General features: G+C 44.3%; 1 protein-coding gene across 1 annotated transcript in view; it reads right to left on the bottom strand.

The window, feature by feature from the left end:
- Positions 1 to 447: 447 nt before the first annotated feature.
- The window catches only part of LOC116427348 (uncharacterized), a 153,637-nt gene continuing 140,464 nt past the window's right edge, over positions 448 to 13,620 (bottom strand). Inside the window, exon 6 of the mRNA XM_076369800.1 lies at positions 448 to 11,966. Within this exon, the coding sequence (XP_076225915.1) occupies positions 9,588 to 11,966 (2,379 nt within the window). The 3' untranslated portion in view covers positions 448 to 9,587. The remainder of the gene's footprint in view (positions 11,967 to 13,620) is intronic.

Raw genomic sequence — 13,620 nt, forward strand, 5'->3', positions numbered from 1 at the left:
TAGACATGCAATATAAATTTTTATCCTACAGTCAGGATTATGCGACCCTCTTCAAATTTCCATATCACTTACAACATTACCGACAGAGTTCAATACAAATAAATAAATAAAAAAAAAAAATGCCCCTTTTTATTCTTTTGTCTCAATATTAAATTTTTCCGCGTAAAGGTTAGTGATTTGCCGTTTATTCTAATTATACACCGGAACAGTGAACATACTAATTAAGTCTGTGACAATGGTCTGAAATACCGATTGCATGAAAGGAGCAGACGTTCTGATATGCCCTCTACGATAAAAAATGGCGTCTTTATGAATTACTATCGACAAGAGACAGGAAAGATAGGACATGATCTGAAAAATTGAATATTGGCACAAGAAAATAAAGATGAACACATTTTTCAATCATTTGTTTTTATATTTATTTGTACTTTGTAGGTAAGGTTGTTAGTGACACGATAATGGTAAGGGTCCAGTATATCCTGTCTCTAATCGGTACTAGCGGATATTATTACATGCAGAATTTAAACTGAAGATCCATCTTAAACAGGTGTGATGGACTAATAGCTTGATCATTTTACTGCCGATGGCGCCACGTTTCTATCATACGTGTTAATTAAATTAGTAATATTTAACCACTCGCGCTGGAAAGACATGCCACCGACGTCGTGATGTTTTTCTTCCAAAATTACCAAAGACACATTATACACGTCGATAGTCTTATTGGATTATATATTCCAGATTCTTTTGAAATCTACCACTTTGTACAAATGATTGATAAAAAAATGAGTTTCCGAATTCGTTGCCACCGCGAGTGGTTAAAGACGTTAAACAATGATTAACGCAATACGATGAAATTCAATGAAATTCAGTAAATACCATGGCATCACTTAACACTATTTCTACCGAAGGTGTCACAGGACACCTTATGAAGTTTCAACTTAAAACTCTTTCCTCAGTTTAGCCATTTTTCCTCGATTGTATTCTGGCCATTTCCTAGAGTTAATGTTATAATGGTTCTTGGAACAGTCGAAAATTCAATTAAAAGACACGACTAAACCGGGAAAATAATTTCCAATGAAAATTTCAGGTGTCGGGAGACACCTTCGGTAGAAATGGTGTTAAACACACTTTGTCGCGCGAATGGGGTTTGAATTGCCTGGTTCTTTAGGGTTGTTCAGTGGCAGGGATTCACATCATTGTATCTTCGATCTAAGTAATATATTATATTTCTTTGATATATACAAAAACATATGACTGATTGCATGTCCACTGTACGCTTAATCCCACATCTTTCGATTGTATTTCAAACGAGCAATATTGAACGCTATGCAAACGAACGTATAATACACGCAATAAATCTGAATCGAGTCGGTATGTAGAATCGAGTTCGTCAAATCATCGGTGAAATCATTTTTCGTTGAGGCGACACGATTATCCGTTAATCGTATCTCGACTTTTCGTCACGTGAGTTAATGATAGTACATCAGTTACATTTCACTGCGCTCGACTATTCATCGTAAATCAGAGACGGGCATAATTCCGCGCGAATAATAGCTAGCGACTGGGAGTAATATTTAAAAGCTTCACACAGATTGCAAATGTTCGTGAAAATATACATTTTTATAGACGATATCGCAGACCCTAGAATGACACAGAACTTCTGTCAAGGATCTTCAAAGTTTTCCCGTTCTGCAAAAAATAAAATCCTCTTTGAACTTTGCCGAAGTTTCAATGATTCAAACTTCAATCGAGTCTCTCGCGTCGCACCGGATTCGGTACGCCGGATTTCGATAGAAATTCCGTTTTACACCTAATCGTTATAATACCTCGTTCACCTCGTAAATCGTAAATCACTTACGATCGCAGCGGTTACACTGTCATCTCAATGCGTCACATTGAACGGTAATTAAACGACGAGTTAAGTATACAAAACAATGGCGATGACCGTGTACACGCATTCTCAAGTCACCGGAAATGTTGAACGTGGTTCCACGCAGCGAGCTCGTAAATAATTAAATAGACAGCGGAAGTATATGCAAATACAGGTGATTTCCCACTAATTTTCGAAATACGAAACCCGTTGAAAATTCGCTCGGGCCTTGAACAAAATATCAATCTCATTAAATCTTATAAGCGCTATTTATAAATGCACCAAGTCCGCAACGTAGCAGTTAATAAAATGTTTAACGCTCGCTCGAAGACGAGACTGCCTATCGAAAAGGAACTACCGTTTTATTTTACAATAAAAATCTTCGCGTTCGTTCAACGAAACACTGATGGCCGGGCTTTCATCGTTTGTTCCGTAATTAAAACACTTTGTTTGCGCATACATCTACGCTCGCCCATCTCTGTTGCAAGCACGGTTGCATCGATAAACGATGTTCCATAGGGAACCGTGTCGCCTAGTTCTTCTGCTTTTATTAGAATGTATTTTCCTTATTAGAACGTAGATTTCATCATAAAAATATATAGGTAGGTATCTGCGTACTGCTAGGAGATCACTTGATAGCTAAGCCGAGGAATTCGTCTGATTGATCAGCTCTCGCTTCTTTCTCAGCAAATTTTCCAGTTGTATCTCCTAGTTCTTGATATTTCGCATCGTTCGTTTACTGAATACGGTTACAAGTATTAGGTTGTCCTATAAGTTCGTTTCATGTGCTGTTCTTAACGTTTGGTCTAGCAGATGCTTCGGAAACAGTATTACAAGGCTTCCGGAAAAGTGAAGGCAGGTAATAAATAGGGATGTACTATATATAATTCAATAACATGATATAAACCAGAAAGAACATGCTGAGGATCCATTGTGTATGAATAAAGCGAAAGACTTTCGGGACAACCTAATAATTCATCGGAACTGTAGAACAGGAAACTAGAAGGTCACCCTCTGCCCCTGTGCCGTTTCGTTGGATATCAAGTGATCTCTCAACTTACGCATAGGGTGCCTTCCACTTTGACGAGCGTTGTCGTTTGTTCGCACGTAGATTCGTACGTGGTGAAAGCATCGGAGACCGCAACTGTGATTCGAGCGCCAGGACAACGGTCCATTTGGTTCTTCAACACTCTGCGCACGTTCGAACACGTCGCGACGAACGCGTCGACCCCTAGGTGTCGTGAAATCTTCATCAACGTCAATTTACCTCCGCGCTGATTCTACTGATTTTCCGTTATTCCATCATGAACCCCTCGCTTCGCAATAACGCGTCACACTCGTGGCGAAGATTTCAAACAGAATTCAGCGACCATGAATATTACTCTATCCTCTCGAATTCAAATTAATTATCATTGTTCTGTCATGAATCATTATATCGCAGAGCTAACATTCTACTTCTTCCAATAGATTATTAACGATAAAATAGTTGCATCGATCGTATCTTCTAAAAATCAGGCTCCACTCAAATGTCAATAATGAAACATCGTTTCTCAAATACTGCTTCGTCTAATTAAAGAATCACTATGTTGCAGTCGAAAGATTGCCAATACTTGATCTTCCGTCACTCCGTAATAAAAAGTCTTACAGGATTTTCTTTTCGTTCGTTATAAACCGTGAAGTTTCTATCCTTGCTGTCTGTAAACTATTTCTCCCCGACACATTCTTGCTTCGTATGAGAAACAGGAAAGTGAATAAACTGTTTTATACCCGAACTTTTATGTTTGCCACTCAAAACTGTCGAATTTCGGAGTCGATGCACGCGTCGCGGGACGTTTCGACGTGCGCAGCCTGTTTCACGTTTCCCTCCCCGCGAATGGAAGACAGTTCGCAATCGCATCGTCCTTAAAAGAAAGTTGATTGTACATCGTTTGCAGTCGTCAACGCAGCGGAACGTTCAAACTCGAGGGAACCGCTTCGGCTGTCGTGCAGATCCGAAGGGATCGCTTCGATCTTCCGTGGCAACTAATAAGAAACTACACCCCAGCGTAAATCACAACATTATAAACAGAGACAGCGTCTGTTTCACGTGTTCGACGGGTACAATAAAGTTATTAAAAATGCTTGGCTAAACGCTCGATACAAATACCATTCACAAAAATAAATATTTCATCTGGTCTTCGTCGTGCGATCTCGCCGTCTGCCCTAGACGATCGTGTCGGCTTCTTCTAAACTTTATTGAGCACGCTGCTCGAAACAGTCGAGGAATCGAGTTTTCCTGCGGGGGTGAATACTGTTCGATATGCACGGTAAATTTGAACAGCAGGGCCTCGATTAACCGCCATCATCTGCGATCTGGATCGTTGAAAGTCTTGTTTACGCACGAATTAACGCTGGAACTACCTAACCGGTCGAAGTGACACAGTTTCCTCGTTTCGCAACTATCGATCTCTCGAGACTATTCAATGTTCGAATTGACTTTGAAAATAAATAGTTATTTGTAATCGATATTGTATTTAAAATATAGTTTCATTTCGATGCTACGATGAATATCTGAAGGGATCGGGAGAAAATCTACTGTTACAATTTTCGATAGGAGTTACGCATCGATCTTATCAAACGCTCGGTAGTTCTAGTGTTAAATAGTTCAGACTCTTAAACTTATACTTCAAGATATGTACGATCGAATTCGGCAGACAGGCTTTGAAGAAATTCCAATCAGTCGTCCAATTAAATCGGATAATCCAGGTTCTACTGTACTTGGAGCTTCCGGTGTGCGCCACGGATTTTACTCTCCATCCTTCTGGAAAGATAATCGAATTTCAGCACGGTACAGGCGATTCTCTATTTACTTCGTAGCGGCGGGTTACCGTTTAACCCCTTGCTATACAACGACCAGTGTGATTCGCGACGAAGTGTTCTAGACGAATTTAATAATCAATCGAATAAAAATCAATATTCTTCAGCATGGATCGAACTAAAGCGTTATTTAACATGTTGAATGCCACGGGGTCATCGAATTACTATAGTTCGTTCGATTAAACGATGATCTAGACACATTTCTATATTACTAATAATGCGGCGACATTCAGCTCGATGAATATGCAGTAATAATCATTCAATCAAACGATTTAACATTAAATTCTTTCCGTTTTGTATATTTTGTTCCATGAAATCGTGCGGCACTCAACGTGTTAATCTTTAGCGAAGTATAATATTTCGCCAATTGATTATCTTTAAAGTAACCTGCCGTTTACAGTGGAATGGAAAATATCTCGATAGAATCGTTGATAGTCAGAAGTCGCACGAGAGCTTAAGAAAATAATACGGCAAGGGGTTAGGCAAACAGTTTTCAGGGACTGTTCAAACCGATCGGGAAACTCGAACAGGTGGTTGACGTCCATCTCCGGGAAAAGCCTCTTTCTCTCTCCCCCTCTCGGTCATCAAGGATTACCGTTCATCCGCAAGGATGTACCTTTATTGTATCTCGAGACTAATTTCGTGCACGAGAATGCACTTGAAAATAAAGACAGTTCTATCGTTGACGTCGGAACGGCCCGGAGAACGTCAGGCGCCCGGTGCATCGGGTCACGCGTGCAACGAGAGACCGGTCCGACCGTCGAAACGCATTTTTCCTCTCGATCCAAGATCCCTCGTGCCGCTCGATCAATAAATTAAACGCGTAAACGAGAACTGAACGTGGCCGGGGGCGCGCAACGTTCACCGGGAGGTTCCAACGGTTCCACACGCACACGCATCCACACAGGTGAGCGCAGAAAGTAGGGCTCGCATTGGAAAAATACCGCGGACGTACGAGAAAAATAATTTTCACCTTTTCTTCTCACAGGACAATCCATCTATGAACTTATGTATAAAAGTAGTTTTAATTGGCATTGTGTGGTTGAAGGGACCATTCTGCGCGGCCCTCTGACATTAACGCATCACTCACCGCTGGCTGGTTAATGAACTTTCACGAAACGAAATTTAACTTTCAACCGGCTGCCGACCGGTAGTCTAGAAATCAGCGTTTCGTTGGACTCTGTTATTGACTATCAATCAATGTTCCTCTAAAGGGTACAGCAGGATAGAAGGATGAAAAGTATTCTTTGACTGATTTTTCTCGAGAAAGTTTCCTTTGATAGCTATAGAAAACATTGGATACCAATTTTCAACCCCCTGTCACAACCAGAAGGGTAGTTATAGGGTACATTTGAATTATCAGTGTTTCTTTTATTTACGTATTTAATAGTACGTAAAAAATTGGAAAAAAGTTCTGAGAATCTTTTGAGATCTCTCTGCTCCAAGTCTTTAGCGTGAAACATATGAAACCCCCCGGAAAATGGAGAAATGTCGATTTTGCAATGAAGCATTCGAGCGACAATTGTTTAACTTTTACAGTAGTGGACATATTAGTATGACAGACGTTTTCAATTTTTGTCTATCCTTCTGGTTGAGATACAGAGCTGAAAGTTGGTGTATGTTTTCTACGGACGAGCTGTCGAAAGAAACTTTCTCGAGAAAAATCGGTGCTTTCCACCCTCTTATTTTGTTACACCCTTTGTCAGAGATGGTAGAAATATGCAAATGGAGAATTGTTAAACACAGTCATGTTCGTGTCACCAGTGACAATGGTACTCCATTTCTTTTTTGAAAACCGACGCAACAGCTTCGATCACCCACGATGAATTCCGACAAATTCAGGCTTCACTGAATCCACTGGTACCACCGAGTAATTCACAATCGGCAAGTAATGCGTTAACGTCGTTCGAGATCCGAACTAGCGAAAGCGAACCTTTGCGACCAGCCGATATAAAAGTCGTAGGGCATCGATCCGAGCTGAACGGCGCGCTAATTGGAACGGGCAAACTATCGGGACTATCCACGGTTTGTTACAAAAGAACAGAATCGACCACACTGGGACACTGTTCTAAACTTATTGTTACACGAGCTACGGATCAAAGGACTCGGCGAGAGAGATCGCCCAGCAAGAGATCGGGGTGTCGAAAATGTTTGGTCCTTACGTTCCTTCTACTGTACAGTTGTCTTCGAATAAATTACACTCTTCACGCGACCTAACGCTCCGAGTTCTCGTTTAACCGGTGAACTCTGTTCGACGAGTGTATCTGTCACGTCGAGACCCGAAAGAATACCGATTTTTCCAACGACTAATTACGTATCTTCTCGAACAAACATAGGAATCTTTTTCGATCTTTTTTACTTGAATTCCATAATTTATCGTATAAATCAACATTAACACGTCGACTGGCACGGTGGTCACCTATAACCGGAGCTTCCAAGATGCTCGAGAAGAATTACAATAAGAAAATTTGGAATGAAAATATTTAGTAACATTGGTAGCTAGATAGCGTAATGACTACTGCGATACAAATCATTGGTAATTACTTCTAACACCGTACGCCTTTGTTACGACGGAATAAATGTTACTCTATAAATCGCTCGGAATTCCCGTGGAAGCGGACGTGTTAATGTTGAATGTAATACACATCGGGTGCAATCGGTTCGACGCGTATACTCGTCGCTGGTTAACCTCGTTACACACGAGAGACCAAGTTCCAAGGTTAAACGGAGGCTCGCCATCGGAACAACGATCTCGTCTTAATTATTTTACACTAAAATATCTACAACCGACGCGGTAATATGGCGGCGGGACACGTTACGGTGCACCTAAATATCGCCGATTATCGTGGTGCGTTGGAAAATTTACTCTTCACGCGTGTTCGCCGGATCCCTCGGCAACGAGCTGGTTCTCTCGAACTCGATGCCGCGTTGTTCTTCTGGTTTCATCGTTCTTCAAAGGTCTCGTCGCTTAAATTAATTAGATCAATAAGTATGACTAGCAAAGTGGAGGAGGAAAGAACGAAACGCGGACGATAAGAGGGACAAGATTCGTTGACTGTGCGAATGTCGTTTCAACGTTTCCCAATCTACAATTGTCACAAGTTCCACGGGTCGGCGCACAGTGCGGTCGTCTGTGGACAAAACCAAAACTCGACTATTCGCGTAACGAAAATTGAAGGTTACCAATGTGTTAAGCAGTTCCCGTTATACAAAATGATTTTCACTTGAAAAATACAAATGTACGAATCAATCCCGCTTCTCCATTTATATGACGTCTGAATCCATACACAAAATATCCCCCGTCGTTGGAAAAACTTCGTAATATCACCATAATGTAAACGAAACTATAACCACCATATGTTTAGCTCTATACCCTAGAACTTTTAATTGAAACATCTGTTTGTGACACTCGTACTTTATCTGTTCTTGAGTTTTGTCCAGGAAACGACCGTTTCGCCGCACTGTGTGGCGCTCGGGGCCGCGGGGGGAGAAGGGAATAAGCGGACAGCTACGCTGCTGTAGTGAACTTTGTTCGCCTGCGAATCGACATTAATCAGGTACACGAACGTCAAACACGGCTTGCGTCTCTCACCGTCCCTTGGAAAAGACGTTTCGGTCTCGCGGAACTTGCTTGGCACAGTTTCGGACGCGTGCATCCCTCGACGAGACGCGACAAATGCGACTTTACAGCGCAATCATTCGGTTGCATCGTTCCGACCCGCGCTGACATTAAGCTTCGAACGTCTCGGTTACGTTGAACTCGCCGGTTTGCGATTATATTACACGCTCGCGCGGCGACGTTGATCCTGCGACCCTCGCCAGCGAAGTTACGCGAATTAATTTCATGCTGGTAATCGTTTCGAGAATTTCCGACGGGGAATCCGTTTTTTAAAGCTTCGTCGTCATTCGATGATGAAGACGTTTGAGGATTTGACGAGAGAAAGATTCTGTTACATCGAATTCTCAATTCAGTCACCGGATTTGGAGGAACGATTTGACTAGGACGATCATAGCATAGAAATTAATGTTACCCCAACGATCGATTGTAATTCATCAACGAATACCGAACAAACGAAAGAGCATGGTTCTGTTCGATTTTGTTCATTCATGGATATTACCTCAGGCGACAAGAGTCGAAGGATTAACCGTCGCCCGCAACTAGATTTCTCCCGTTACGAATCTTCCGACCGTTCCATGATCCCGCCGAAGACACGTCGTACTATCACAGACCATCATGAAAGTGCGGTTCCAACAATTCTAGGTAATCCTTACCTATCTTAACGCGTGCTCCCCCCGCTCCCCTGCCCGCAAGCAGGTAGACAGAATAATTTTCCAGCAGGCTGTTATAAAAATACAGGACACGCGATCGCGTCGTGTAAAAATCCCCGGCTCGACGAACAGGCTATAACGGCGACCGGAGGAATCATCGAATCCGATTACACATGTATACACCTCTATTTATATATTTATATACTCGCCAGAAAAAAAAGAACGGCAAACTGTCCCGAATCACGGCTCCATCTAAGTGAAACTACTCCGAACGTTAGGTTCCGAGACTAACGGTCACAGCGTCCGTAGTCCGCCATCGTGTTTACGCGTTCGCTTTTAAGCAAGATGGCGACGGAACAGAACCTAACCTAAAACATTCAAACGTTCATACTTCGCACTGAGTTCGTAAAACCTGAACAGACCGTTCTTCAGTGTTTCCGCGTTCATAACGTTTCCTTGAAATCTCCTCTAGCCCAATCTTGTTATGTTAGAAGACTGATAAGGGTGGCTAAAAAATGTACAGCTCATTTAGAGGTGGCGTCGTGATTCAGATGATTACCAAAAAAAAAAACACGCGGATCGAACCGCTGGTCTACACTCTAACGCCGACGCCGCTGTCGCCTTTGATCTCCGAGACGAACTCGAACGTTGGCGTGCAGATCTCGGTGGGCGTTGGCGTGGCTAGGGGCGCCAATCTTTGGCCCCTTTTGGCCATGTCCTTTAGGATGTAGTCCGCGTTGGGCCTGACTCGCAATCTACTTCGGTGTAGGGACGGTTCGAGCCGCAGGATCGTGCAGGACCTGGTCGACAGGCATCTGTTCCGGAACACGGACTCCGTGGACCTGCTCTGGTGGTAGGCGTCGTTCATGGACCTCTTCAGGTTCATCGTCGACGCGGACTCGTAAGGCGACGTGTCTCGCTCCGAGTCCGGCGTTAAAATGGACTCCTCGTTCTCCTCGAAGGACGTGAAGATCTCCGAGTCAGGCACGGACGGCGCGCTGAAGAAGGATTCCCGCAGCGACGACGTCAACGCGTCGGGACACATGAAGGGATCTAACGACGTCAGGTCGTTCAGATCGCTGCCGCTGTTGCAGACTTGGAAGTTGTTCACCGAGTACGACGACGGGAACGCTTGATGCTCGGTAACGTTGGACAGGACTTCTTGGCTTCTAGAGGACTCTGACCACTTTGAGTCTGACGGTCTCCTCGAGCTGAACCTCGTCGAGTCGTGCTCGGCGAAGATTGGGTCTGGTAGTCTGCCTTCTCTGAACCTCTCCGAGTTCTTGATCAGAGCTTCGAACAAGTCTATGGGCTCCATCGAAGGCGCGAGACCAGCTGATGGCAGGTTGTTCGAGGAACCGTCCCGACTAGACTTGTCAGTCTGCCCACTATCTTCGCTGTAGTCCTCGATGTTTAGCAATACGGATGGTATCACTGGGTCCGAGTGTCTGACTGGACTTCTCCTGTTGCCGAATGGCAGCTTGGAACGTTCGGTGTTCGTAGGAGGATTCGCTGTCTCGTTGTTCTTGGTGGTCTCTTCCTCGAGGGATGCTAAAGGAAGAGGATCTATGGGACTCGGTGGTTCTGAGTGTATTGTCGGGACAGCCAGGCTTTCCATGATTCTGTAAGGTTCCAGTAGCCTGGACTGCGACATGGGTTCAATGGCATTGGTCGACTCGGAATGTCTCAGTATATCAATGTTCCTCCTAGCCTGGAGTATCCTGGTTGAATGATCAACGGTAGGTTCCAAGCATCTCAGAGACGCATTGTCAGGATGATTCAGGTTCGCCAGTTGGTTGGACGTGATCACCATGTGTCTGCTAGGAGAAGACTTCTGCTTCAGACTGTTAAAAAAGCTGGCCACCGTGTTCTCTGGCGTGGTAGGGGACGTATAGCTGTTCTGAAACCTGAGATTCAGGTTCGGACTCGTCCTGCCGAAACTGTTCGGAATCTTCACTCGTGGTCGCGGGTAGACCTGGAACCTTCTATGATTCTCCAGTTGACGCGACAGAATCACCTGCTTCGCCAATCCGCCGTCGCACCTGTTGTGATCCAGGTTCTGCACCGAGTACCTGTGGGTCTCGACCACGTGGCCGCTAACTGGTAACCTGAGACTCGCTTCGGAGGAATGTCCGGTCGCCGCCTTGATATTGGGATCAGACATGGAACAAAGATTCGAGTTCCTTCGTTTAGGATTCACCGGACTTAAAGAGTCGGTGAAGTCCTTGCCGTGCACCATTGGACTGTCCGCGCTCAGGACTGGGTCCGACATGGTGTTCATTTGCAATGTTTTCCTGTTCAATGTCCCGTCGCTCTTTAAGTTCTGGTAGGAGATGAACTTCGGCTCGGATGGTTTCGAGAAGTTCTTGCTGGTGAACTTTTTGTGGTTGAGTCGCCTCAGGTGTCGAATCTTGTTGAACGTCGGGTCGAGAAGGTACTTGAGGTTCTTCACCTTGTCGATGTTGTGGTTCGAGTCGATCATGTGGTTCCTGTCGATGATGTACTTCAGATCGAGCATCTTCGTCAGGTCGTGGATGTCGTCTTCGACGATGTCCGCTTGCCTGCTGCCGCAAGAGCTCTGCTCCATGTTCCTCTCGGGAGAGATGTCGGCGTGTCTGCCCGATAGGTTCAGGCCGCGCCTGCTTGTGTACAGCGCGCCATTTTGCTTCGCCACGAAACGATCATCCGCCGGGTGTCGTCTGCCGTCGTTGCTGTTGTTCACTTCGGCCAGCTCCATGTTCGTGTTAGAGCCCCGCCTCAATGGCGAGCATCCGTATCGGCTCGGCGTCACACCGAACAGCGCCACCAGCTCCTCTGTGATCTTCCCGGCAGCGACTCTCATCTCGCCGTGGTGGAACGCGTAGATCCACGGGTTCACGCCGCTGTGCGCCATTATGGGCAGGCCCAGCCACACCACTGCCCACTCCGACAAGATGTCGGTGCCGCAGAAGATGTCGAGCAGCATGCAGGTCTGTCAAGCAGAGATTTTTCGTCTCGTTAGAATGGCATTTGAAACTTCGTATTTGGCGATGTACTTAATGCAATTGGTAGGTTGAATGGTTTAATCGTCAGACATTTATGACAATTTCAGTTTGAACGACTTGGATTGTAGATTTATACATGTTCGACTATGGACAAACCTTGGAAAGTGAATATCTGTCAAATAAATACTCTTTGCAACAAATTCGAGTGATATCTCCGAGTTTCATTTAATGAAAAAGTTCTTTCATCATTTGATAGGGACGCAAATGTATCTGGAAATAGTTGTTTCAAGTTTCTTCGAGCGAAACAAGTTGTGTAGCTAGATAAAGAAGTAACAGATTAGGGGATCGCGTTGATCGATCACACTGCAGAAACGGCCAAGGTCGGTGGCGCGATCGGGAAGTCAGGAAATTATCTTTACCACCCCAAAATATCTGCTTTTCATTCGGCCGATCCGCGTGGGTGGCTATAATGCTCGTGTAGCATGAACAATACGATCAAACTATATCATGTCGTGCGCGGCGGAATGGGAAGGTTGGGAAACTCGAGCCATTTGTCTTGACCTCCGTCAACGAAAGTTGCCAGGAGACGTTCGGAGCCGAAATCTGTATGTTTGGCGTTCGGCTGCTTTCATCCCCGAGCTGAATGTGAAAAGAGCTTTTTAGTATATTACCACAATTGAACCGAGTTCTACTCTTGACCCTAAGTATTCATGTATGGCTGGAAGCAAACTTGAAGAGGCAAATTTCACGAAGTTAGGAAAGGTCTTTGAATAAATATAGAAGACGCAACATCGAACCGTCAATATTTCCCTTAATATATTACACGGATATTGATTTATAATCTTATTAAATCAATACACACGCGATACGCAATTTGACGATTACAGACAGGACTGTTCCTTATACATTCGAACTTCATAATAAAACGGCCCACGGATTGTAAACTCGCTAGTTAAAAGTATTTGCGGGCATAATCTGCGACCGTCAATGAATATTTTATCGCCGACAGGTAATTTAAACTTTCGCGATATAAATGTTAAGCAGAAAAGAAATTTCTTGAATGAATCTACCGCGTACAGTCTGCACGGTATTTCCAAACTGAAGAATGATACATGCAACCTAATAGCAAACGCAGTTTCCGCTACGAGAACCTACAACACGCGTGACGTCCTTTTCGATACTGCAATGAATACGATGGTTAATCAATTATTACCGTGCTGTCTTCCCCGTTCCTTCAGAACCGAAGTCGATGAAACGCAAACTTAAAACGAAACACGCGGAATTCATTTAGCCTCGAAATAGCTGTTGGAAGTGAAGATAACTCGGGCACCCAAAAGTGACATAATTCGTGGCACAAACGGTTAAAACGTTATCCGCTGAGCCCCGTGATCCCCAGAAGACCAGAAGTCTCGAAATGAAACAGTCGCACCACAGTTTCCCTGATTCACGGATGCAGGTAATTCCCTCGGTTAAAGTTTCTTTAATTAGCCCGGAACAGCGGCTCCGACCGAGCCGGGACAAAATACGCCCGTCTCTCCAGTCACGCGGAATATGAGTTCCAAGTAGATTCGTTTTGCCGCAATGAAAATCGCGCGAGTACAATAGAAAACAAAATACTAGGAAGAGACGCTGGTACACGTT

The sequence above is a fragment of the Nomia melanderi genome, chromosome 8 (genome assembly GCF_051020985.1).
Source record: "Nomia melanderi isolate GNS246 chromosome 8, iyNomMela1, whole genome shotgun sequence".
In the NCBI taxonomy this organism is placed as follows: Eukaryota; Metazoa; Arthropoda; class Insecta; order Hymenoptera; family Halictidae; genus Nomia; species Nomia melanderi.